Source organism: Epinephelus lanceolatus, chromosome 10 (assembly GCF_041903045.1).
Source record: "Epinephelus lanceolatus isolate andai-2023 chromosome 10, ASM4190304v1, whole genome shotgun sequence".
Classification (NCBI taxonomy): Eukaryota; Metazoa; Chordata; class Actinopteri; order Perciformes; family Serranidae; genus Epinephelus; species Epinephelus lanceolatus.
The window spans coordinates 4,459,297-4,486,904 of record NC_135743.1 but is presented as its reverse complement, the minus strand read 5'-3'; the positions used below and the strand labels follow the sequence as shown (position 1 = coordinate 4,486,904).

Below are 27,608 nucleotides of genomic sequence, written 5' to 3'. Positions count from 1 at the left end.
GAATGAGGGTAGTGCAAAAGGTAATTGTTTCATTTTCTTTTGTAGCTTTCTGCAGTTATATTATTTTTAGATATATTATTTATATCATTATATATTATCTTATATAAACAGTATGTTTTCCTACTTCTTTACCGTGCTGCTTTAACGTCTGAATATATGTTAAATCAACAGAACCGCAACATTTGTTTTTTGTGACCGTTGTAATCAAACATGACAAACTCTGAAACTCTTATTTTGAAGGCGGTATCGCTTAATTTCCGCTTCTGTTACATAGCAACGACGAACGCTGTGAGCGTGTTGTCTGGCTGCTGCTAGCTGGGGTTAGCACCAAACATGGACGATGAAGACGACCTGGACGAACTGCTGGATGAAGTTGAAAAAAAGTTTTGTAGAAACGTTTCTGTCGCGTCCGTCGCTCGCGTGGAGCCGAGCGAGGCGGGAAAAAGTGGGAAAGACAACGAAGGACAGAAAAAACACAGGTAAACGATGCTAATATGGCAGCTAATGGAAGCTAAGCTAACGTCCAACAGTGGGCTGTGCTGTGTGGCTGAACGTTTTATTTAAAGTTATCTGTGTTAATAACGTCTTAAGACCTTTTCCGAAACTTCTATGTGTTGATAACGTCTAAAGAGCTGCATACTCGGGGCATTAAATGGCCTAAACGTTAGCCAAGTATGCTACATGCTAAGTAAAGAAGCAGAATGTCAGTGAAGTAAGCTTGTGTTGATAAAGATACTTATCTTGTTGGATTTTGTCTACTTGTGGATATCTTGATTGCTGTAAGGAATTTAAGCGTTTATAGACATTTGGCTCTGTCAGAGGTTTTTGTATTGTATATTAACGATATATTGAAATATTTCTCAGTTGTATATCGTGGGCAATTATTTTCTGAATAAAGCTTTAGTTAGTTAACCTCCTAACCAGAGCTGTACAAGGTTCATATATTCATCATTTTACAACAAAGGGTTGCACAGTGAAATTTGAATTGTAACCACTCAGACACACAAACGATGCATACAAATTTTTAAATTGAAATAGAATAATAATAGAACATTTAATGTACAAATCCGTAGGGACTGTTGGTAGTTTATAAGGGTTGAGGGGGTGGTGCAAAAAAGGAGAGGCATGTCAAAGTTTTTTAAGCACTGGGGAGGAACTTGTGTTTTTTATTTTGGCTTAGGGTTGGCTTGTATTTTGTTTTTGCTATTACGGCATATTTGAAGAAAGGCATGCAGGCAGGTTTGGAAAGCATGTTTTCTTAAAAAATCGGCCAAATTACACCATTTATCACAGCCAGAAAAAATTATCGTTGGATTGTCACATTTCCAACAGTCCTTGGACACACCATGTGAGATGAATTCTTCTGTCAAAACAAAAATCAAATCAAATCTTAGTTTCAGTGATATTTTATCAAAATCTCTTAATTCTACATCTCATTTAACATTTGGCCAAAAATAAACCATTTGCACGAACTAACCAGCAGCATGACAAGAGTGAAAAATCAAAGCTTTTTCAACCCCAGGATTTAGTCTTTAACTTTTAACTCTCAAACATAAAAGAGTAAGTTTTAGAAATCTAATAAATCATTTACGGTGGAGGGAGGGTCATGCATTTTCTGCCTGTCACTCAGGGAGGCTTAAGGAAAAATATTTGTAGTTTATGGGGAGGGTAAAAAAAAAAAAAGTCACACCTCAGCCACCCCCTCCTCTGGTAAGTAAAGAACAGCCCCTTATATACCCAGAGAGACTTTGGTTTCAGTGGAAATGAGGGTAGTGCAAAAGGAGGTGGTATTGCAATGCGGAAAACCAGCATGACAAGGAGTTCAGTGTAATTTATCTGCAGCCAGTATTTTAGAAACATTGAGGTCACAGGAGTCCACCTAACACACCACTTACTCCCTGAAAAACATTAATCAAAGTTTTTATACTTATTCCCTACATGAAGCTCTGAATGCTACCTTCTCCAAACTACCAGGACTAAAATACTGGAGAAATACTGGACCCTTAATTTATTTATTCAACTAAAAACAAACGTTGTGCCTAAAATACTTGAATCCCCCAGGAAAAAATATCCAGTAAGTGTATGTGTCAGAGTTAAATTAATGAATTGTAAACATAGAGGGTTACTGTTAAAAATATTTTTTGATGTTTGAAACTTATTCACAATCTGGTTTCCTCTGTTTTAGTGCCACAAAACCTGAACAGCCGATAAGCAGCGACACCAACGATATTGACGCCCTCCTGGAGGAATTACTGGAGGAAGACTACAGCGAGTCGTCTCAAATAAAGGTGAACATGTACTTACACACAAAGACAAAAAAACACACTGCTATCGCGTTCCCAATATTTATTTATTTCCACAAGGACACAACAACTTCTCAACCACAGATGAACCTTCCCCTGAAAGCTGGGGATGAAACATTTCATTGAATGAAGCTGTGCTGTGAAGCAGAAGTTCTTTTCTTTTATGTTTTTGGAGTTAAAGTATTAAAAAACAAGGGAAACACTTGAACCTTGGTTTTGGTTTGGATGTTGATGCTGGAGAAAAAAAACTGTTGTTAAGTATTAATAATTTAAGAACTCACTGTGTAAACCAATGTCCAACACGTGTCACCTGTCTGCTGTGCACTGCAGTAGTTAACGGTCCACTTCAAGCATCATAAAAATAAATACACTTACAATAAATGAAACACTTATCTTAAGGGATAATCAGAATTACTTTATTGATCCCCAGGGAGAAAGATCAGGAAACCCTGATCTATAATAAGTATTTTAATGTTGTATTTGGTAATAAACAGTACAGTTGTTGGATCTGAAACAATGCAACGGTTTTAATTACAGGGGCACTGTGGATTTGTGTGTGTGTCTTTGAAGTCTAACAAACGAGAACAGTTAATTTCTTTCCTCATAAAATATTTGCAAAGCATTTTTAAACTGTTTTAAATCCAGCTTTGTTTTCATCCATATGTGCTTGTTTGCAGTCATGTTTGCTGCCACGCGGCAGCATAAATACAGTAACTACACTTGCCATCAAAGTAAATGTGGAGGACTGAAATAAAACATTTGCCTCTGAAATATACAAATTATTGTATGATGACCAAAAGATATCCTGGGTTAGTTGAACTGGCTTCGTAGTTCAGGCCTCAGGATGTGCAGATGTGTTACCTGCTCTTTTACCTTTCATTTCAGACTGAACAGTTTCCTAAAGGAACACAAGTGGAGAAGAAGCTGTCGTCTCAGTCTGGAGGGAGAAAGTAAGTCATTGAGTTCATTCTGAATAAAGACAAAAACGTATTGGTGGGAATAATAATTACAGTGTATAAGCACTGTCTTCAGCACTCAGCCTGCAGTACAACAGCATGACCTCTAGTGTGATGTTGCTGAACTGAAAACACAGTTATGAGTGAAATACCATTTCAGCCTACAAGCTTCAACCTTTAATCACCATCTAATAGATAATTAACCACAGTGACTTTTCTTTGATTGTGTTTTTTGTCTGTTAAATTTGTGTATATGAAAATGGAAACAAGGTTTGATATTTCTCATGATGTCTTCCGGATTCTGCTGTGTAAAATGTGTTTGTGTTGCTCTGTCGGCTCTTTTGATTCTCTTAAATGTGGATGCTGTTTTATGTGTGCTTGGAGTCGATCTGCGCTGTCTGTTTTGTGTCCAGGTGCTGCCCTGTGTTCGTTGGTGGGAGCTCCGTCACAAACGGTGTAGGAACAGCTACATCCAAGAGGTGTGAAAAATGATTTCATACCACGAGCGTCTGTCATGTTTGTCCTGCTTGTTGGTTTGTAATGATACAGCACTCTGATACCGATTGTCTCAGAGGCACCAAGTTTCCCCTCCACATACCTTTATTTGTTTAAATCAGTTTTACAAAGGTAGCGTGTCTGATATGTTACTGACACACTGATGTGCTATTTTTACAATAACTTTTCAAATACACTTCAGTTAATAGTAATTACTGTATCAACAGGTCATGTGACCAGTTGAGGTGTACGTCCTGTGACTTCCGGGTGCTGATGTTTGATGACTGTGAGTGGGACGTGTCCTGTGATTACCTGTTCCTCAGGTGAGTCTGCACACGCTCTCTCTTTACAACAAGACATAAAAATACAGGACATGTTTAGAGGTAGACTTTAAACATCATGGATCTTCATGTGCCAAGGGGGCTCGGTTGTGCCCCTTTTCTATGAAGCAGCCCCTGCAGTATGTTTCACCTAGAGGTATGAAACTTTGTAAGCATCTGTAACGTCCCAAGACATACAAAAAAGGGAGCCACGCCCTAAACCCAACAGGAAGACAGCCATTTTGACTTTACTCTGCCACTTTTGTGTATTTTTTGGGGTCGCACTTTGTCGAATTCCTCCTCCAGGCTTTGTCTGTACCATCTTAAGACCTGGGACATCAAAAGTTGCATAAAGCTTGAGGTTTCGTCAAACCGTGTGACCATGGTGAGGTGTCAAATGTCAGTGTTTCGCCACCAAAGAGGAAGTGGTTTGTAAATCTACATTACATGGTCCAATCTGCCCTAAAGGTCACATGTTTTTTGAGGCTTCAGGCCCAAAGCCACCTACGTCATCATGCACGTTTGCCAGTTGTGGCCAGTCCAACCAAAGACAGATTATTTTCTCTTGTTTTGTTCCAGAAGAAGTTAAATTGTTTTGTAGTTTAGAAAGAAAAAAAGCAAAACTTTGTGCAGCAGAAATGATTTTCCTTCTCTCCTCTTCTGTTCATCTCACGGCCCTTTAAATTTATCTGGTCAGACAACCAGAAATGATATTGGCATTGTACGATCCTGCAAACCACAGATTCGTTACATTTGCACGTTATTATGTAGGTCTGTGTGATGTGATGATATCGTGTGACGAGAGAAAAACGTCTATCGTTTCATATTTTTCTCTATCGTTTATAACGTTGCGATGCAAATTACACTTTTTACGTCAACATTTTTCGTCATTTGGAGTCTGTCCATCTTTTGCACGGATCACATTGATAAATTACTCTTACGGCACTTACAGTAATATAATGAGTTTATATTATATCATATTAATATTATATTAACTCCACCGCTGTCTGTCTCTGCTGCGCTGGCTCAGCCCCGCAGCGCTGAGAAAAAGCAGACAAGCAGCGAGACGGCGACAATATTCAGGGCCTATGTGAAATGACCTATATCGTGATATAAGTTTTTGATCATATCGCCCAGCCCTATTATTATGTAGTGGATACGTTGAATCCAGGGTGTAGGCAGGTCCTATGTAATTATTAAATATTAGGCCTTAATTGTCATTAAGTAGTTTTGAATTTTATTTTGTGAGGTCTTAATTGCCACAAACGTTTTATCTAATTGTATTTATCCACGTTTTAATTTGTTTTTGTCAAAATGAGTCAAGCTTTTCTGCGTCAAAGTCCACATTTCTTATGTTACAAATCTTTAAACCTACCACTGAACCTAATACTGTACTGTATACTTGCACTTACCTGTTGGCAAAATGTAGATTAACACGGTGATGCAGTGGTTAGCATTGTCGCCTCACAGCAAGAGGGTCGCTGGTTTGAACCCAGGGTAGTGTGGTCTGTGTAGAGTTTGCATGTTCTCCCTGTGTCAGCGTGGGTGGATATTGGATATTGCCATATTCCTTTCATGTTAGTCATCTTTTGACTGGGTCCGGAAATCACAGTACACCAGACTTTAGATATTGTGTCATTGTTTGTGTGATACTCTGGTATATTCACCTCACCTCACCCACACAGACACATAACATCTGTCTCCTGAAACAACCTCACCACCACAGACGTGGCTGAATCATCTGCACACAGGGCTGTTTTCAGTCTGAATTCTCACTTCTGTTTGACGTGTGACTCCCCTCTGATTCATGATGAGTCTGTCTCTGGTGACGTGGTTTGTTGTTGTTTACTTGAAGAAAGATATTCGCACATATAACTGTCTGAGATGAAGGTACGGTGGAAAATATCACTCAGGTCTGCCTGTATCACTATTCTGAAGAATTTGAGGCTTATGTATTTTGGGCAGCGTGTATAGCACTGGGCATACAGGATGTTTACATTTCACATTAAACTGTGAAGCTGATTTTCTGTTCAACCTCTTGTTGTTGTTTACTGAACAAAGTGCTCACTGTGTCACCAAACAGAAAGTACGGAGGAGTGTGTAGGAAGCCATATGAAACCTTTTAGTGCCTGCACAAAAACCTCTCTGTCTCAGTTCGCCTGTGGGCCTTTTTAAGCACCATTTGGCCATATTATGAGAATGGCTCCTCTAGTGAATGTTTTCACCTGCTGTATGACTGATAATAATTCTGTGCAACTTTAATTTATATAGAATATAGACATAGGAGTCACAAGCATGTCTGTACTACAAAATGATTAAAATCCCTACATTTTTATGGCATTTTCTACAATTTAAAAGAAAAAACGGTAGTCATGTGCCCAAAGACTAAATAGCATTTTTAAGGTAAGAAAATGGCTGTATCTCAGAAACTACAAGGAGCACAACCAACTATAAATATAGTTTAAAAAACTCATTTTTCAAACATCTTGACTTTGACCGCTGCTTTAGTGTCATTTCTTTGTGACCTAAAAAGTAGTACTGTTAAATACTTGCCCAAAGTCAGTCCATACCAGATTTCAAGACTTTAGACCAAGCAAAACATGTGTGGCATTTTCTGTCAGAAATAGTTTTGGGTGATCTTTCTCAGTTTGCCCGAAGGTGGCAGTGTTGAGCTGTGAAGCCGACCTCTTCTTCCTCACACACTCTGCTTTATGTCCACTGACAGATTTCTTGATCTCAAACAAGTGAGGAGGTGTAGAAATACATTAAAAATGCATTATTCATAAAAGTACAGAAACACAAATTAGTGAAAGTTTTGCCGTTACTGTTCAGAGCAGACTGAGTCACAAAACCTCATTAAACCATTTAGAAATTTACACATTAAGTTATAAAATGTGTTTTTTTTTTTTCACACTCAGGTTCATTTTTTAACACCCACATTCATGTCAAACAACATAAAAGCTGTTACCTTTTATTTCACAGTGGGAACGACTGCAGCTGCAGTCCACTCTGACCAGAATACAAACGAGCTGAGGCATTGTTGTTTTAGACCCCTGAACACAGCTAAAACCCACAATCAAGTGATTGAGTGTAACAATGAGAGGTTTGTCTCCAGAGTGCAGGTAGACACTCTGCACAATCGACCACAACCAACCCAATCACCAGAATAAATGCTGCCATTGTGCGTTTCTGCAAACCACAGATATGTGACATATGTCATTATGTGGCAGATATGTTGGAGCTTTTCGTTTCAGTAACGCTGTGGTTAATGCGTGGTTATGTTCAGGCACTAAAACCACTTGGTTATAGTTAGGTAAAGAACTTCAACAGTGGTCTGCTGCTTGGCAGGCATCTCGCCGAGGTGACATGCCATCCACCTCCCGATGACAAAGTCAGCTCACATTCCACGTCATTTTAGAGACACTGATATAGCAGCTTAGCCGAAACGTAAAGCCACTGAGGGGCTGCGTAGACAGTCTGCTTACTAATGGACGTGCTCGGCAGACCTATCCGACTGCTGCTCATCAGGTGAAAACAAAAATTCCACTTATTCTTCTTTGATAATAATTATTTATTTATCAGCGCTGTAGTCTTCAATGAAAAACTTGCAAACATTCATGAATCTTTTTCCATAAACCATTCAAAGGTACAAATTTTCACCATTACATTGAGCAGCGCACACCTGACCTGACGTGGCCCGGCATTGCGGTCAAAAATCCATGTGTGCTCCCCCGTTTAGCAACACCTGTCCCTCGACCTGTCCTACCGATATTAACAGACACCCATGATATTACAGTGCCTCCTACAGGACAAATAGCAACCTACACACATTTACACCATGGATGGCTCCTATAATTAATAAGATAGGTATGAAATGTACAAATGTAACGTACAACGCTAACATTTTCTTTTGGCGACTGGGCTGCTGTAACAGGAGGTTGCTCCTAAAGGGTTAGTTGTGTATAACCTTCAGCAGATGATGGTCAGTGCTTCCCCAGTTTGGAATTTCAGGCAGGAGTCTCACCAGGGAAGCTCAGCATCACATTGCTGTGGACGGGGGTTGATACCAAAACGTGCTATAGTCATCTTAAGAGACAGCCCTTTTCTTTGACACTACATTTTCTCAACTATAAAACTTTTGCATTACTGTGCCACCGCTGCCGCGCACTGTATTACTCCGCAGCTCAGCTGTTTGGATTGTCAGTGGTTTATGGAAGAGACAACAAAAACAAGTCTGATTTTGATGCCAGCTCCAGTTCTCGGTGGTTTTCGACACTCGATCTTGCGGACACTGTTAAGAATGAAAAAGGTTGACATTTAATATCCAGCCTAACATTTCCATCAAAGTAAGGAAATGTGAGAAATCAGCTCTTAATTACTATCACAGTATAAAACCACCCAGAGATCATGTGGTGACCGCTGACTTTGATTTCATATGAAAACTACAGCGATAACAGTCCTGTTTGTGTTCACCTGCAGCAGCAGGAAGGACTAGACTAATTCCTGGTGACACAGTGTTGTTTGTTACAGTAACAGGGACTGACAGGAAACACTCGGGTGATGGAGGTGTGTGTAGGCGAGGTGAGAGTTTGACTGAAGCTTGTCTTTTCTTTTTGTTCTTTATTAGACAGTAAGAAGAATCACAGAGGTTTATGTTATGTGTTTGTTCACGTGTGAACGACTGCATGTATGAGTGTGAGTCTGTCCGCAGCTAATCTCACCAACTAATGAACTAATCAGCCTCATATTATGTGTTCACAGTATGACCATGTGCTCGAGGACCTCTCATGTTTGCGGTTATTCAAAATAGTTGAAAAACCTTTTTTATGAACAGTTTTAAACCTTAATTGGCCTTTAACTCCTCTGAACCTGACGATAAGAGCCGCAAGTTTTCTAGAAATCTACCTGACTAAAAACAGCAAGCTTTACAATCTGTTGCAGGACACAGTTTGGCCTGACATTCATAGAAAAGTTATGATCCACTACAGTTTATGAGATGAATTATTTAGCTGTTAACGTCACTGCCATCTTGACTGTAAGAGAGTAAGAATGAGCAAGTATAGCTGCGGCTAGAGCAGCTATCCCCCCACCCAACTGTTGTATGATTCTTGCCTTGCAATAGTCTGGCCACCTGTCCAGGGCGTACCCCATCTCTCATCCAATGTCAGCTGGGATAGGCTCCAGCCCCCCCCCCGTGACCCCCAACAGGATACACAGTTACGGAAAATGAATGACTGGATGCCCTTTTTATCCAGAATTTTAACGTATCATCCAGCTTAGTTGGTGTAAAATCCAAATCATATGCACACATACTCAGAATTTTTATATCTTCCTCCAGTTTATGCTTTTCTGTCACAGCTCCCCACACCCTCAGAGTAGATCTAACCCAAAGATTTTCCAGTCTATCTATGCATCTCTGCAAGTTTTTATCTGGTAGTATCCTGTACATGGGCATCAGATATTATTCTACATTCAATCTCTTTCCACTGTGCTATATACAGTAAGATGGGTCACACCAATACAGTAACGCTCTAATCTGTGCTGAGATATAGTATGCTTTCTAAGATCGTAAGCCCCAGCCTCCTTTTTCTTTCAGTAGTTGTAGTATTTTGTGCTGTTCTCAGGGTCTCTTTCCTTGCCATGTGAATCTTGAGGAAACACGTTTTCTAAATGAAAGCAAAACACAAACATTATTTAACGTAACATAGCTGAACCAGTGCACATGAGGACATGTTGTTTGAAAACTTGGTTCATTTTATCACGAAACATTAACAATGAAAATATAGAAAAGTCAGATTTGTGTGTATGAATCAATCTGTAACAGCCTGTCAGCGCCTGCAATAATTCACACATCAAAATAGAGCGCCATTATTTCAGCACTCAGTATGTTTTCTTCCACGTTTCCTTTTAGAGTGATGTTGGTAAATTGAGAGCACTCAGGATGATGAGTCTGTCCTTCACATCCTGCAGCGGCACAGCTTCAACCAACCAGCTGCGAAAGGCAAATAATCAGATTCAGGGAGTGTTGTACTTCACTTCACCGCAGCTTTATTGCTAAAATAAATGTTATTTGTATGTTTTAATGTCCAGTTAGTAATTAAGTAAACACAACTCACTGAAGATTTACCTGCTGGGATGTGATTAAATTTCACTTAACCTGATTTTTATTTATAAATTGTTAAAAAAATGTATTTATTTCTTTTAATAATATCATTAAATAATATTTATATTTATATTCAGTAAAATAATTTATTTATTTTTACTTTATTTGATGATTTTATATCCCTGTAACCTTTGTCCTGTTGTTTTTTAAAAAAATATTTGCCATGTAGTTCTGATATCTATTAGAAACTGTGCATCCATTTCTGAGGCCACTTTCACATTTGTCTTATTATTTCATGTTATATAATTATTAATAGGCTTACCTGAGAACATTTACATTAACAAAAGTGTTTCAGTCTGTAATTTAATATAAAAGGTGAGTGTACATGGTGGTTTTATAAAAGCAATTACGACTGGAGTGTATGGATTTATGATTGTTAGTGATGCACATAGGCGTCATGAATTAATATGCAGCTTTTCAGTGTTAATGAAAAGAGATTTATTCGTATAAAAGACTGAAGTGACTTTGCTTTTATTTCCAGCAGAAAGCAGCAGCCGCAGCACATTTAAACAAAACCAGGAGAAAAACATTGCATGTGTGTTAAGTGCACTTACACATCCTCCTCCTCTTCATCATCACCCACCTGAATGTTACTATCTGACCTGTTGAAAGTAGTAGAGATATGAAAGGATACTGTGCGACCTGTTCCTCTTTCGTCGCGGCTGTGTCCTGCCGCCACATTTTTGTCACTGATTCTTGGTCAAATGTCTCTAAAGGCTCTGATAGACTTGAAAAACTGAGAAAATTGAGTCTGTTCCGAGAACTTTTATGACAGATGAAAGTTTCGGACTCAGTGTATAAACATGATTGACACAGCGTGGTCGTATTTAATTTTAGGCGTGTGACAATTTTGGACAAAAGAAACTGACTCAGTGTGCAAAGGCCTTCAGTGTGGACCTTACAGATATCAGGGCATGACGACATTTAAGTCACACTGACCAAAGCAGACACTCATGGACAGGCTGAAATGGAAACTATGAATTGGCTCTAACTGTTTATGGCAGTTAGCAAAAAAACTGCAATGCATGGAAGCAGTTACATACGTGGTCACTGCTGTCGCAAATTCACGTTTATCTGTTGTCAGTAGCAATGCGGGGTTCAGGATCTTTCAAAATCTGCAACAACCCAACCTGTTACGAGAGCCAATCTGCCCGCCCAGTGATGATAATGACATCGTACTTGTTGCTGACTAGATGTGTCATTTTCAGTAAATATCAAAACCTAGACCAACATCTGTTCAGAGTTGAATACCTAAAGAACACTACTGGGAAGTTACAGAATGATACAAACAACAACAACAACAACAACAACAAAATATAGATAAACTAGTTCATACCCATTGGTAGCTTTGTCACCTTCTACCTATGCCAGTCCTCAATGCCTATGTTCAGTTTCACATAGATTGACCACGTCAGTGAGTAGAAAAACGTGGAACAGACAGAATGACTGACTGACAGAATGACACACTGACAGTTTGCGTGATTATGTACAGCATACCATACCATGACTTAGTCATACCAAACATTAGAAACAACACCAACATTGGTCCACAGGGGGAGCCACAGCGATCGGTCGCATTTTAGCCATTTTGAAGCATTTTTCTGTTGTTATAGCGCCACCCAGTTGCCAATTAGAGTTAAATTTCTCCAGTCACCTTGAGGCGTCCTGTTCTACATATCTACCAAGTTTAGTAAAAATCCATATGGCGGTTAGGCCTAGATAAGAAATGAGCTCTCCAGCGCCCCCATTTTGTTTGATGGGGTCAATAATGGAGGGGTCCCCTCAGATTATGTGTGGTCATATGCCTACAAAGTTGCGTGGTGATGGGTGAAACCCTTGAGATGTTATACACCTTTATGTGATGAGCCACGCCCTCCGCAATATTCATTGCCTTATAGAAGCTCAGTTTTAGTAAGTTTTCCAACTTTTGCCAAGAGGGAACTTTAGATATTGGTCCCTAGATTATGTTCACCCAGTTTCATGCAGATGGCTCAAACTTCCTAGGAAGAGATCCATTTGAAGTGTTAAAAAAAATTCAAAATGGCGGAAAATCTATATAAGCGGAAGTTATGGGTTCTTGAGGCAAATGTGTTCCTCATGAGGAGAGGCATCTCTGTGCAAAGTTTCATGTCTCTACGACATACGGGGCATGAGATATGCCCATTCAAAGTTTGACATTTCAATGGGTTGCTATAGCGCCCTCCTTTGGCCAATTGATGTAATATTGCTTCATTGGCATCCTCCCATGACCCTCTACCACTGTGCCAAATTTCACATGGACTGACCAAGTCAGTGAGGAGAAAAACATGGAACAGACACACACACACACACACACACAGAGTTTTCGTCATTATATAGTAAGAAGATAAATAGAAGTGGAGCTGCCCTTTAAACGACTTTCTGTCTGTCTTTGCAGGAACAACATGCCGGACCGTCAGAAGCTCAGAGCCAAGCTGAAGAAGAGGAGAGGTTTACGGGCGTACGCCTGCCAGTGCAGCTGGTTCTCCACGTCGGAGCCGACGGACCTCAGAGACCAGCCTCAGCTCAGATGGGTCTGTGGAAAACACCAGGACTGATGGTCACTCCTCACTCTGGATAACAGAAATGTTATGGACAGAGAAACTTCTGCTGCTCATCTGTTCAGCTGATCCCTGTTTTTTACTCTATTGACTTTAGCAGCGTTTCAGAGGCGAAATCCGTCCTCAGACAGAATGAATGGATCTCCAAGTAGGAAACTTCAGGAAGGTTTCAACCCCAAGTATTCATGAGAAACAGTCGACAGCTTCATTATGGTGGTACATGATTTTCACACCACACAACAGTCACGTCTGTCATCTTCAGTATCTCAAATTTATACTTCTGAAACCCTGGAATTACTATCAAGTCACTGATGTGTTAAATAGTCAGACACTTGTGTTTGATAAAGCTGTACATAATAATATAATGTGTTGAGCTGAGGGGAAGTGCAGACTCGTTGAGTTTATCGCTACAGGCGACTCTCCGTTATAAAGTAATCGTGATCCAGTGTTAATATAAAACTGTTGATTAATGTAGCTTTAATCATGAAACACAAATTCATATCTGTGTGAAAAAGATCTGAAACATGTTAGGAAATGTTATTTTATATTTCAGCTGATGAACTTTTTATCACTGTGTTGTTAGTTTGATGCAAACACATTTATTATTTAACTTGTGAGCAGTTACATCACTATGGATGTGAAGTCTAATATTAAAACTGTTCATATATAAATGTGACATGCTCTTTTATAGACACACATAATGAATCAGTGACTCAGTCAGTGCAGAATTAATGAACTCCAAACTGTGCAGGTTCAAATCAACTGGTTCATTAGCGTTTAATTCTTTCCTGTAAGTTAACGTCACGTGTGGCCTGGTTTTATTTCAGAAAGGATTCATGCAAACAGTCTGTCACTAACACATAATCCAACAGTCCTGCTGTGTAACAGGATATTAACCCCCTCCACTTGTCCTGTTACTGATGATTTGTTAAATTAAAGTCACATAAAAGCTGTTTTGATTTTGTGATTTGATGATTCTGCAGTTTGTAGTGATGAGTTCAGGGAGCTCCAATCTGTCTGTTTAGCTGTGAACTTAAACAAAGCCATGCGTTGTAACAGCAGCAGTGTAATGATTCAGTGACGAGCTCTCTGCTGTGGGTTGATTGCGGCGGGTGGAAAGGAAGTGAAGGTTTGAGGTGATGGTTGTTTCTCAGAGTTCCATCCATCCATTTTCATCTGCTTATCCGGGGCCAGGTCAAGGGGGCAGCAGGCTGAGCAAAGCACTCCAGACGTCTCTCTCCCCAGCAATGCTTCCAGCTCCTCCTGGAGGACCCCAAGGTGTTCCCAGGCCAGATGAGATATGTAATCACTCCAGTGTGTTCTGGGTCTGCCCCGGGGCCTCCTACCAGTGGGACGTGCCCAGAGAACCTCTAACAGGAGGAGCCCAGAAGGATCCTGATCAGATGTTGAACCACCTCAACTGACCCCTTTTGACTCAAAGGAGCAGCGGCTCTACTCTGAGCTCCTCCCCCTATCTCTAAGGCTGAGCCCAGACACACCACAGAGGAACCTAATTTCGGCTGCTTGTATCCACAACCTTATTCTTTCGGTCACAACCCAAAGCTCATGACCACAGGTGAGGGTTGGGAGATAGGTGGACCAGGAAATCGAAAGCTTCGCCGTCCGGCTGAGTTTCATCTTCACCACAATGGTCTGGCACAGCGCCTGCATCACTGCAGAAGCCACACCAAACCGCCGATCCATCCCATGTTCCATTCTACCCTCACTCGTGAACAAGATCCCGAGATACTTCAATTCCCTCGCTTGAAGCAGTTACTCTCTCCATCATTTTCTGGCAGAGAACCATGGCCTCAAATTTGGAGGTGCTGCCTGACTCTCATCCTAACTGCCTCACACTCGGCTGCAAACCTTCTGCAATTATTGCAAAGACCATAAAAAAATACTTTCTATGTGAAAATCTTATATTGTATATTGTCCTCTATCCAGTCGAATGCACCCAAAAAGTTCCTTCCTTCTACTTTCAAAATAAAAGCTGGGACAGTTGTGATTTTAACCAGAGACAAAGATGAGTATTTAGTGTTTGTATGTATAAAATCAACACATTAAATGACTAAAATCATTAAGTTTATTGGCATTATGGTTATGGACGGTCAAATTAATTTAAAAGTAGTGACTAGCTTTACTGTATGTCATAGTGGTCGTGTTAGCTTCATGTTAGCTCCATTTCTGGTTTGATTTTATGGACCATATGTAGGGTCCTCCTTTTTCAAAAAGTTATGAGATGCATTATAAGAAAAACATCAAGGCTCATGAGCTGGAAATCTAATGATGTGATACAAATATAATGCAGTCAGTAAATACTTTCCTCTGGGTTTATTGCTTCAGTATGATTATAACAGCAGTAGGAAACACTTCTTCTCCTCCCTGTGTGCGGACAGTCAGTGCGAGGCATATTATTTTTATACTGCCAACACACACTTCAGCCTCTCACCACAGGCGGTCTGTGAGCTGTTTGTTCTCTTTGGCTGTAGTTATTAGAACCTGCTGGGATGCTATTGACGCTCGTCTGACAGACAGTCCGACAGTTATCATATCTGAGATAAACATGGCATTTTCCTGCTGCGAGGCTGAAACAACAGCCGTGAAAAGAAGACTGTTAGATCTCTGTGATGTGATCAAACTCTGCAGCTGATGTAAAACAAACTGTTTGTTCTGTTAGATGAGAGAGATCAATAGTGGTTTGTTTCTGGTGACTTCTGAATGATAGCTGTAAATATTGACTCTCTCTGAGTGGTGGTGCAGTTTAATGGCAGTGTTCACTTCAATAGCCTGGTGCTTTGTAAAATGTAGTGGCATGTTTTGGCACCCCCTGGTCAAAATTCTGTTTACACTTCTTTATACACTGATTTCCAAAATGCATGAAATAAAAGATGACACATTTCTTCAATGTTTTAAGCAAGATTACTTTTTAATTTCAGTCTTTTACAGTTTTAAAATAACACAAAATGAAAAGGGCCTGAAGCAAAAGTTTGATCACCCTTCGTGGTCAGTGCTCAGTAGCGCCTCCTTTGGCAAGTATCACAGCTTCTAAACACTTCTTGTATCCAGCTCAGAGTCTTTCAGTTCTTCTTTGGAGGATTTTCACCCATTCTTTCTGCAAAAGGCTTCTAGCTCTGTGAGATTCTTGGGCCGTCTTCATGCTCTGCTCTTTGAGCTCTTTCCACAGATGTTAATGATGTTTAGGTCGGGGGACTGTGAGGGGCGTGGCCAAACCTTCAGCTTGCTCCTCTTGAGATTGTCCACTGTGGATTTGGAGGTGTGTTTAGGGTCACTGTCCTGTTGTAGAAGCCATCCTGTCTTCATCTGCAGCTTTTTACAGATGCTGTGATGTCTGGAATTTAACTGAATCCATTCTTCCCTCTACCTGTGAAATGTTCCCCGTGCCACTGGCTGCAACACAAGCCCAAAGCATCATCCATCCACCCCCCGGGTTATCAGTTTGTCCGCCAAAGATACCTTTGCTCATTGTGTCCAAAAACAGGACTTGTTTCCAAAAAGCATCAGGCTTGTTCAGATGTTCCTTTGCAAACTTCTGACGCTGCATTTTGTGGTGAGGACACAGGAAAGGTTTTCTTCTGATGACTCTTCCATGAAGGTCATATTTGTCCAGGTGTGTCTGCACAGTAGAACAGTGCACCACCACTCCAGAGTCTGATAAATCTTTCTGCAGGTCTTTTGCAGTCAAACAGGGGTTTTGATTTGCCTTTCTAACAATCCTACGAGCAGCTCTCTCAGAAAGTTTTCAGCTTGACCTCCACAGTTCCTGTTAACTGCCATTTCTTAAAGACATGACCAACTGAGGAAACAGCTCCCTGAAAACACTTTGCTGTCTTCTTTAGTCTTGATCAGTTATTTTAGTTTTCAGAGTGCTAGGCAGCTGTTTAGAGGAGCCCATGGCTGCTGGCTGTTGGGACAAGGTTTCAGGAGTCAGAGTATTTATAAAGAAATCAGCATCACCTGGCCTTTCCTAACGATGACTGTGAACAAGCCAGAGCCCTAACAAGCTAATTAAGGTCTGAGACCCTGGGAAAAGTTGTCTGAGAGCTCAAATGTCTTGGGGGTCCCACACCTGTGGACAGTGCTCCTTTTGTTTTCTTTTTTTCACTCTAAAATTTTATAAAACAAAATTAATGCACTGATCTTGCTTAAAATGTTGAAAAGCATATGTGAGCTACAACGTTGTGCCTTTTGGAGACCAGTTCATCTTCTACTAAACTACTCACAGTAAATACAATTTTGACCAGAGTCAGTGCAGCCACTGTACGCAAGAGCCTGAAAATCTGAAAAAACGAGGAGGATCCAGAGAGACCAGATTTTTCACAGCTGTCAGGATACAATGACAATTTCGGCAGCTTTAGCATAAAGTGATTTCTATAAAGTTTCCTGAAGCAGCTTGTTAAAAAAGTGTCTCCCTAACAGCAGAAACACAGAGAACTGGGGTCTTTTTAAACTATGAATAAAACCTGTAATATGTTAAACGTGTTATTGATGCTTAATTAGAGAAAACTCTGAGAACACCACATGTAAACATTTGTGTTTATACTGACTCAGAGCTGTTGGTTCTGTCCCTGAGGGGAAGACTGATGGACTGATGGAGGAAGACAGAGTGACAGAGACATGACTCAGTGTCTCTCCTGACAGACAGCAGGAAGAACAGGATGACAGGAGGAGGAGGAACACGAGTGGGAGGAAAAAACAACAGCCGGAGAGATGGAGCTCTGCAGGAAGGATGAAGTGTCGGCATGTTGTCACATGCTGCGCAGTCGACCTGAGAAAACACAGGACTGTTCAGGTCCACACTGAAGCTTCAGCTCTTTAACCACAAATCATTGTGATAAACATCTTTAAAATCATTACGGATGGTTTTAGATCAGATTTTTTGTTTTGATCAATTATTTGTACTTTACTTGAATATTTCTGTTTTAGGCTATTTTATACTTCTACTCCGCTACATCTCAGAGGGAAGTATTTTACTTTTTACTGCACTACATTTGTTTGTTTCTTTTAAACAAGCGATTTTTATTAGCAATTAATAAAAACATACAGAGTACTGATAAATAAACAGAACCAATAAGGATGAAAAACAACCCTGTCAACACAAGAACAAACAAAGAAAGACATAAGATGACAAATTAAGTATTAAATTAATGAGTAAAATATAAGATAAGTGGGGGAGCATAGCGAGCAAAAGAAAGGTCTGGCTGGGCCGACTCTCACTTTAAGATTGGAGAAAAAAACGCCCCGGCTGCTTGTATTTCTTTCAACCAATCACAATCAATCTGGGCAGAGCCACAGCAACGGTACGCTTGCAAAAATATTGCCAGGGGGAAACAGGTTTTGGTGTAACACGCCCACAAAAATATCGCCTACAGGACGCGAACCATGGCAGAAAAATGGCTACATCCCCGCAAGATCAAACACCGCAAAAGTTAGTAAAGGATGTGTTGAAAACTGCTACACAACCAGAGGTGGTAGGGCGGGACTTCAGCGGGTGGCTCGTTCCGCCCAATGAGAAGCTGATCTATGCAGCGAACTTCCGCCCACTCAGACTGGTGTTGGAGGTGAAGAGTCCTTCCTTTTACACAGGGTCACCCTTCTGGCCCAAAGTGAATCAAGAGAAACAATGTCCACTTGGGCTCAACGTAAGTTAACATCTAGAGGAGTTACTCCAAATATTGCCATGGACATAGATGGGGCAACCAGCCGTCCAAACACTGTTGAAAAAGTTTTGAATATTATATCCATCCATCCATCCATTTTCATCCGCTTATCTGGAGCCGGGTCGCGGGGGCAGCAGGCCGAGCAAAGTACCCCAGACATCCCTCTCCCCAGCAACACTTTCCAGCTCCTCCTGGAGGACCCCAAGGCGTTCCCAGGCCAGATGAGATATGTAATCCCTCCAGTGTGTTCTGGGTCTGCCCCGGGGCCTCCTACTAGTAGGACATGCCCGGAACACCTCCAGCGGGAGGCGCCCAGGAGCATCCTGATCAGATGCCCGAACCACCTCAACTGACCCCTTTCGACACGAAGGAGCAGCTCCCTCTTCATCACGACGGACCGGCGCAGCGCCTGCATCACTGCAGAAGCCGCACCGACCCGCCGATCCATCTCACTCTCCATTCTACCCTCACTCGTGAACAAGACCCCAAGATACTTGAACTCCCTTGCTTGAGGCAGTAACTCTCCCCCAACCCGGAGAGGGCAATCCACCAGTTTGAACCAATCACCACCAAAATTTTATCATCTGTTCCTTGTCCCATTATCAACCTTTCCTGAAAATTCATCAAAATCCGTTCAGAACTTTTCGACTTATTTTGCATACAAACAGACCAACGCCAGCGAAAACATAACCTCCTTGGCGGAGGTGATAAAGATCATGTACATAATGTGCTTTGTGGTGCGAATATATGTTTAAATAGCAGTATAAAAAGAAATGTTTCATAGCGTTAGAGTTATTGCACAGAGACAGTGTGTGAAATAGTCTCAGGGCCACTCAGAGGGAGGAGTTGTACAGTTTGATGGCCACAGGCAGGAATGATTTCCTGTGGCGCTCAGTGGTACATCTTGATGGTATGAGTCTCCCACTGAAAGTACTCTTGTGCCTGACCAGCACATGGTGGAGTGGGTGTGAGACATTGTCCAAGATAGTTCGGAGCTTAGACAGCATCCTCCTCTCTGACACCACCATCAGAGAGTCACACTCCGTTCCCACAACGTCACTGGCCTTGCGGATCAGTTTGTTGAGTCTGTTTGCGTCCGCCACCCTCAGCCTGCTGCCCCAGCACACAACAGCATAGAGGATAGCACTGGCCACCACAGAGTCTTAGAAAATCCTGAGCATAGTCCGGCAGATGTTGAAGGACCTCAGTCGCTTCAGAAAATAGAGACGGCTCTGGCCCTTCCTGTAGAGAGAGTCAGTGTTCTTAGCCCAGTCCAGTTTATTGTCAGTGTGCACCCCCCCAGGTACTTATAGCTCTCCACAGTGTCCACACTGACCCCCTGGAAGGAAACAGGGGTCACTGGTGACTTAGTCCTCCTCATTGAACACATTAGTGCATCAGATATATGTTATTCTGAAATGGAGCATTCTGCAGAACAAGTACTTTTACATTTGGTACTTTGAGTATATTTTGATGCGTATACCTGTACTTAAGATATTGAATGCAGGATGTTACGTCTACCAGCGTGTTTCTACACTGTTGTATTTTACTTGAGTAAAATATATACTTCTTCAAACCACTATTACTTTGTTGCAAACTGTCCTGCAGGTTTTTTTTTTATATATATCTATTTTAGCCTTATTTTTAGAGAAAGAAGTGTGATTAAATAAAACTCTGTAGCTCCTGTCCAGCAGGTGGCGCTGTGCACTGTGTGCACTAGTTGAATGAACCACCAACAAACTGTAGAGTGAAACAAACAGGAAGTGAAACAACAACACACCTGCAGCAGACTCGTGTCTGCATTAACGTGATGTTCCAGCTGAGATGGAGGAGTCGGAGTTTGATGATATTTTAGATGACTGGTTTATCGAGTCCCTGAAAACGTGAGAAATGTTTCTTCTTTGTTTAAACGTCTATAATTTATTGTTGCTGCAAGCCAGGCGCTGCATTCTTCGCTAGCTAGCGTTGCAAACTGAACTCCGCTTAAAAATGTTAATAGTTTTATTTCTCCAACTCACCTGCAGATGTACACTCATTATAAATAATATCACAAGACATTTTCAGCATCTAATTTAGTCGTTTTTTAATTCGGCTTGGTTTCAGTACACGTAGCTCTTAGCAGCACCCTGTTTCACTTAAGGAAAAGTTTGAGAAGTAACGTTTTCTGTTTGGGAAACTTTCCTTCAGTGGACTTTATCCATGGCCAACTGAAGACCGAACTGCACTTAAAAATCTATGAAGTTTTATTTCTGTTCTTACCCGCAGGTGTACACTCCTTATAAATATTATCACAAGACATTTCCTGCATCTAATTTAGCCATTTTCTAATTCGGCTTGCTTTTTCTTCGCTTAAGATTTAGCAGCATCCTGTTTCACTTAAAGTTTAAGAAGTGACATTTTCTGTTTCGGAAACTTTCCTTCAGTGGACTTTATCCATGCCGAATTGAAGAGTGGATTATAATGATTTAAAAGATGAATACCTATTTCATAGCTGAGGTATGTGTGTTCAGCCCTGAGAGAGGAAATGTTAAATGTTTAAATTTTAGAAAGGATTCTGGTGTGAAAGGAGAAATACCGCAGAACAAAAGAAGCATTTTTCCTTTAAAAAACTGATTTTACATTATGGAGAATGGTGAAGTGAAGCTGTGGAGTGAAACATCAATATTTATCTATCAACACCCTTTTTCTTTAAATTAAAGGTCCAGTGTGTCAGATTCAGGGGTTTAGTGATGTGTATCAGTGAGGATCGCAGATTGTGAGCTGCTGACACTGCTCCTGGTTAGATTTCCTTCCCTGTTCATTGTTCAGGAGTAAAAACACTCAATAAATTAGTTTCACGTTAAAAAAGTCTGGGTTTTTTTTCGTCGCTGCTTGTCTTGGAGGTGCTTCTAACAACAGCAACTGAGGCAAAAACACAAATGTCCCCATCTAAAGCCAGTTTGTGCTTCTCAAAGTCAAGAATTTCAAGGAGGCTACGTCACTGAATCCCACTGAATGGGACTGTTCCAGTGTCAAGGATCCTTCCAATCCTACTGAGGACCAAATCCTTCCTTCAGAGAATGTTCAAGGACGCATGTGTGGATCCTAAGGGGGCATGAAGTACCCACAATTTCTTGCGCACGATGTGCCGGAATTGAAGGAGGGGCCATTTCAATGAAACACACCTGAGGTTCGTCCCAGTATCCCTCCTCGACTCCTCTGTCCTCTGTCCTCTATCCTCGAGACTTGCCATCTGGTTGGACGTCTCAATTCGTTAATGGAGAGAGGATGAGTCGAGGAGAGAGGAGGCTTGCAGTGGAGAGGGCAGCGAGGATACACGAGTGCAGCCTTTGTGGAAGTCTTTTACCAACCGACACACCCCCTGATTGGATATCAGTTATTGATTGGACAGCTGATCGGACTGATCTGATACATCCCAACATCACTGGAGTTTCATACCAGAGGGAAGACAAGATAAAATTGCAGTGTGTTGCTCCCAAGTTGTCTTTTTCTTTTGTTTTTTGATTCTCCATTGAGTTAAATATCTGAACAAGAAAAGCAGCACAAACTGCTGTCTTCATTTATTAGAAAGATTTTTCTCTTCATGATCTGTTACGTCCCTCATCAGTGTTTATTATCGATGTAATTAAATGCAGAGAGAGTCCATCTGTCTGTCTGCAAGAAACACTTTAACATCAGTGATCGTCATTTCTGTTCAGTCACATGTAAGGGCCGTTTCATAGTCTACACACGCAGTGCGAGCAAGCGACGCGAGCAATGCAAATCCTTTCATAGTCAACACATTGAACGCAAGCGACGCAGGCGACACTTGAAATGCAATACATCGCTCGTGCAATAGGGGGTAGCAGAGTCACCTGTACATTCTGGCTAGCTAGTACTGCCATTTTATTAGAGTGCAGGGCACTAGAACTGTCATATAATTGGGGGTGTGCCCGTACCAGTTTGCAAAGTTTTTCCTCCTCGCCCGCCATATTTCATACCTGCTTCTTCTGTGAATAAAAAAAGTGGTTAATCAAAAAAATAGACAACACATTTTGAGACGCAAGCACGCATCATTGTGGCCAATGCATCTTGATGCGTCCTAATGTGTTCGCGTCTGTGTGCCTTTGTGTCGACTATGAAACAGCCCTAAGTCTGATCATTCCTGATCCTGGGCACTCGCTAGCCTGTTCCAATGTGTGTTCGCTGAATGCCTGGAAGGACTCTTGCCTAGTCTCTGTAGGACCCAACATGGAAGGACCCATCCTATCAAGGAAGCATCCTTAACTTTGAGAAGCACTGTGTGTTTGGTTTGTCTGCTCTGGGCTACTGTAGAAACATGGCTGTGCAACTTGGTGATCTCAGTAGATGAGGACCTGCTCCCTGTGTAGATATAAACGGCTCATTCTGAGGTAACGAAAACACAGCAATTCTTATTTTCAGGTGATTAAATGAAACATACTTACATTTAATTTCTGCCAATATGTCCCCCTAAATCCTGGACACTGGACCTTTAAACTTTACATTAAGCTTCTTCTCTGCAGCTCCTACAACACACGTCACTCCTGCTGCTACGTTTACAGCTTGGAAATAAAAGATAATTGCTGTTTTTACTGTGACCTCCCCTGTGGTGTTTCTGTTACTGGGGTCCTGAACTGTTGGTGTGTTCAGTCATTAAAACTTGTCTGGTTTCTGCAGGTACAAAGATCTTCATGTGTATCAGCTGGAACATCCCACCCAGGTCATCGAGTGGACGTCAGGGAAGAGTAAGTACATTTATTTCATCATAACAATATTCATCATTACTGGTCTCACAATGTACAGACCAGAATCACAAACAGTACAACCAACAGACCCGTCTTTCATCCACACAGAACGTCAGCATGATACTGTTGATTATTGTTGATCATGTTACACAGACGTACACAGGAGGAGATGTGCTAACGCTAAGTAAACTTTATCATCATGTTCACAGCCGTGTGTGTCGCAGGATACAGTTCGACTAAAAATGAGATTCTGGAGCTGCTTTTACCTCTGAAACTGTTCGCTGATGAAAATAAGGTAACGATCTGTGTAAACTTTATTTATTTCAAAATAAACGCAGCATTCAGTCGTCACTTGAGCCTCTGCTGAATATATATGTGTTGTGTTCAGGGTCTCTGTGCAGAGAGGGATTTCAAAGTCGTCCACGGTGGGTTCACAGACGGTCCTGTTCGCTGCCTCAGACGCGTCCCAGGAACAAGGTGAGTTTGTGACGAACGATTTCACTGTGATTTACTTGATTTCTTGTCTTTCCACTCACGTCCATTAAAGGTCTTAAACTCAGTTACTGTTTGTTCTGCAGAAGTTTCAAAGCTTCATCATGAGCTTCAGTGGAGTTAAAATAATGTTCATCATCATTAAATGCTGGCAAGAAAAATTAAATCTTATCATCTGAAAGAAGAACACACAGTAAAAATAAAACAAACAGAATGAAAAGCACGTGGTTTATTATTCTCATGTTCGATGGCTACAAAGAACACTGTCGTTAATATTCAGATATTTTCTCAGTTAAACATTTATTCTATTAATGTCAAAAATCCTGATTATTCTCGATCACAGTTCACAAAAATACAAAATGACAAACAGCCCCAAACTCAAAGTATTATTTATGACATGACACAAAAAGCAGAAAAGCAAACTGATCGAACCAACTGTGTCTTATTTTTATTATTTTTTATCTTTTTCATCATTTAAACCAGTGACTAACTGAACTGTGTTCATTTTGGGGAGGAAGAAAATCATCTCTCATGAAATTGCAGATAAATCCTTTCTGAAGGACTCACAAAATGTCATAATGAACATAAAAGGAAATTATCTGATGTTGCAAATCACAGTTTGCATGTTGAACGTTGGTGAAATGAGCCCCAAAAATGTACTTTCTCAAACATCTTCTGACTAAACACATATTTTTTTGCCAATGTTGGAACAGGTCAGGGTATTTTAGATTATACATTTTCTATATTTTTAGTTTCCTCTGCTCTCCTGTCAGATTTAAAGATCTGAGCAGTTGGAAAAAAAGTCCCAATGAAGCCGATAATCTGAGATTTTCAGTGTCTTATCTTATATAATAAATACCTGAGGATTTGTTTTCAAATCTTTAGTTTCTGCAGAGTTAGTATCTGGTGCAGAAAAACCACCACTCCACCCAGCTTGGTCTTGTTAAGGTGCTGAAAACATCAATAAGTCCAGACTGGTTGAAAAACATTTTCGCACACTGACATCTTTGCAGAGTTTCTCTTTATTGGTGAGGTTTTCGGTCCATTAGACTTTAATCAGAGCGAACATAAAACAACAGCAGACCCCAACGATGCACCTTTAGTGCTTAACTGGTAAGAAGAACATGGGAAGAAGGTGAGCAGTGAGCAACGAAAGAAGAAATTAGTAAAAAGAGAAAATGAATAACAAGAAAATTAGTAAATAAAAAAAAAAAGTTATAAATTTAAATATATAGTTATGGTAATTAGAAATATAGTTTTTCCCCTAGCTTTTTTTCCCTTCATTTTCAAGCATTAAAAAAAAAAAAAATCTAAATCTATAAATTTTTTGCAAATTGTGGAACATTTCTAATCGATTTGTTCACTGCCTTTTTCGCCCATGTTTTTGAAAGACATTGCACCAGTTTGCTCAGAGGTTTAAATACTTGAGAAAGGCGTCTGAAAGCACCACAAGAAAAGTGATGTCACTCCAGGTTTTAAAGGGTTAAAGCCAGTCTGTAATTTTAACGCCTCTATCACCGGTGCAGTTATTATGTTTTGGGCTGTCAGTCCATCGCATTCTTGTGAATGCATATCTCAAAAACACACAAGCAATCAGCTGGAATTGAGGATGAACTGATTTGATTTTGGCGGCCAAGGGTCAAAGGTCACTGTGACCTTTCATTCATCACATTCTTGTGAACACAATATCTCAAGAACACCATGAGGGGAATTCTTCAGATTTCAGTGGTGTACAACCATGGTGCAGTAATTCTAGTTTAGAAGTAACTTCTTTAATAAATATTTTAAGAAGGGATGATGCTCCGATACCAATCTTTGAGATCAGTGGTCATTTTTGAAGTAAAAATAATAAAACTTCTGTATATTATTATCTTTCATCTCTCAGTAACACTGGAGTCAGGCAGAGAGGAGACAGTTTATTTGACTTTTATTTGAATATTAAAATAAATTCATGTCTTGTTTCTGCAGGTGTGTTGTTACCAACGATGGGCGGAGCTCTGACCTGCAGGTGTGGACCGTCGGAGGAGACGACAGTGGTGAGTTGAGTTTACTTGAAGCTCCTGAGTGAAGTCACGTCAGGTTAAACCATGAAGAAAAAAACAGAATAGATGCCGTGCCTACGCTGTAGCCTGACGTGCACCTCCCCAGATATGTAACTACACATAGCAGCGACTAGTTGGCGGTGGGGTTTCTGTGAAGTGCTGTAAAGTTTAGTTGATTCAAAACACACATTAAACACACATTAAACATGGCTTAATAGAGACAGTTTCAAACACAAGTACACAAATCAGCTTCACTATAACTGGCAGCATTCACAGACAAACACTTGTCTTTATCTGGACACATTTTCCCCACAAATACAACATGCTAACGTTATTAGCACAAGCCTATGGCATTTTACATTGTATAAATTAGCCTAGCAGCTAGTGAACTTTTCCTCTACTCATTTGAAGCCAGGGTCAACAGCAACATTTAACAAAGGTAACGTTACAAAATTCAGCTCCATTACAACTCACAAGGTTCACTGACAAAACAACTGTCTTATACTAAACACGTTTTCCAAACAAATACAACATGCTAACGTTATTAGCACAAGCCTATGGAATTTTACATTGTATAAATTAGCCTAGCGACGAGCAGTCATTTCCTCTGCTCTTATGAAGCCAGGATAAATCACACACAAGACTTAAAATTTTATATTTGTGGAGGCTTTACTGTCTTCACAATTTATTGTTTATCTGTGAAATTAAAGTAAATCAAAGCTTTGTCTCCTCTGAGGGAAATGGTTTTCAGGAGGTCGGTGTCGCAACTTGTAGTTACATTTCTGGGGAGGTGCATGTCAGGCTACAGCGTAGGGTACATGGACACAGAGCCTGCGCTGTAGGCACATTGTTGATGTATAAGTCTCGCTATAAATCATCGTTTCCTCAGTAATTTTTTTTTTTTTCTTTTTTTAAATAATCCGATAGATATTTGTTGTATTTTACTAAAGAGTACTTTGTGCTTTACTGTCTGAAATTTGAGTGATGTTAAGCTCGGTGTCTTAAAAATATTTAATTATTATTAATAATTCAGGAATACCTTTAGCTATGAAGGTAAGGCATAAAGCACAAGACTCAGATTTGTTTATGATGATGATGAGAGGACAATGTTCAGAAACTTTAAATCAACCTGAAACAATAAAAATAAGGAGAAAGAATTAGACAGAGTTCTGTCTCCACCCCAGCACAATACAGGCTGAATGGAAATTCAGTTTTGTGCAGCTCACTGGGTTGAAAGAGGATGTTTGGAAAATCAAACAGATTTTTTTCTCCACCCCACAAACAAGCTCTTTGTTATTCTAAATAATTCACAGAACTCGTTTCTCAGTTCTTTAAAAGTCCTTTTGTACTTCAGAAGAAACTTTTATTCCACTTTTTTATTTTGAAACAGCAAAACATACACACACACACACATCAATAAATAGTAATAATTTTTTTTAAAAAAACTGAAAAGTGAAAGAACAACTTTTTTTAACCTCATCTGTGAGTAAAAACCATCTCCTTCCTCTTTGTGTTTTAAGTGACTGAAGTTGATTCTTAAATGTGTCGTGTATTCTCAACGTCTGATTGGTTATCGTGCTGCGTCTTATCATCCAATGACAGACGTGATCAGAAGAACAGGAAGTGTGAAGGGGACGAGGAGTGTGTCGGAGGGAGGCAGCAGGATCGCAGCTCGACTCTCGTCACAGGTTCTTCACGGAGCTCAGAGCAGCGACGTCCGGCTGACTCAGCTGACCTCAGGACAGATTCTCTACACGCTCGGTAACACTGACGCTTTATTTATCGTCACGCTCAGTTAGAAACATGCATTTCAGTCTTTATTTGAAGTTTAT

The 27,608-nt window shown here is 40.5% G+C and overlaps 2 protein-coding genes across 2 annotated transcripts in view; both read left to right on the top strand.

The window, feature by feature from the left end:
- Positions 1-283: 283 nt before the first annotated feature.
- On the top strand, positions 284-13,487 carry cfap418 (cilia and flagella associated protein 418). Its single transcript, XM_033640192.2, has 6 exons — positions 284-479; positions 2,186-2,288; positions 3,189-3,253; positions 3,673-3,738; positions 3,982-4,077; positions 12,654-13,487. Exons 1-6 carry the CDS (start codon positions 334-336, stop codon positions 12,811-12,813), a joined length of 636 nt encoding a protein of 211 aa, XP_033496083.1. The 5' UTR covers positions 284-333; the 3' UTR covers positions 12,814-13,487.
- A 6,761-nt stretch (positions 13,488-20,248) lies between these two features.
- The window catches only part of wdr73 (WD repeat domain 73), a 9,606-nt gene continuing 2,246 nt past the window's right edge, over positions 20,249-27,608 (top strand). Inside the window, exons 1-6 of the mRNA XM_033639817.2 lie at positions 20,249-20,380; positions 23,175-23,242; positions 23,452-23,537; positions 23,631-23,719; positions 25,703-25,770; positions 27,379-27,537. Coding sequence (XP_033495708.1) covers positions 20,322-20,380; positions 23,175-23,242; positions 23,452-23,537; positions 23,631-23,719; positions 25,703-25,770; positions 27,379-27,537 — 529 coding nt within the window. The 5' untranslated portion in view covers positions 20,249-20,321. The remainder of the gene's footprint in view (positions 20,381-23,174; positions 23,243-23,451; positions 23,538-23,630; positions 23,720-25,702; positions 25,771-27,378; positions 27,538-27,608) is intronic.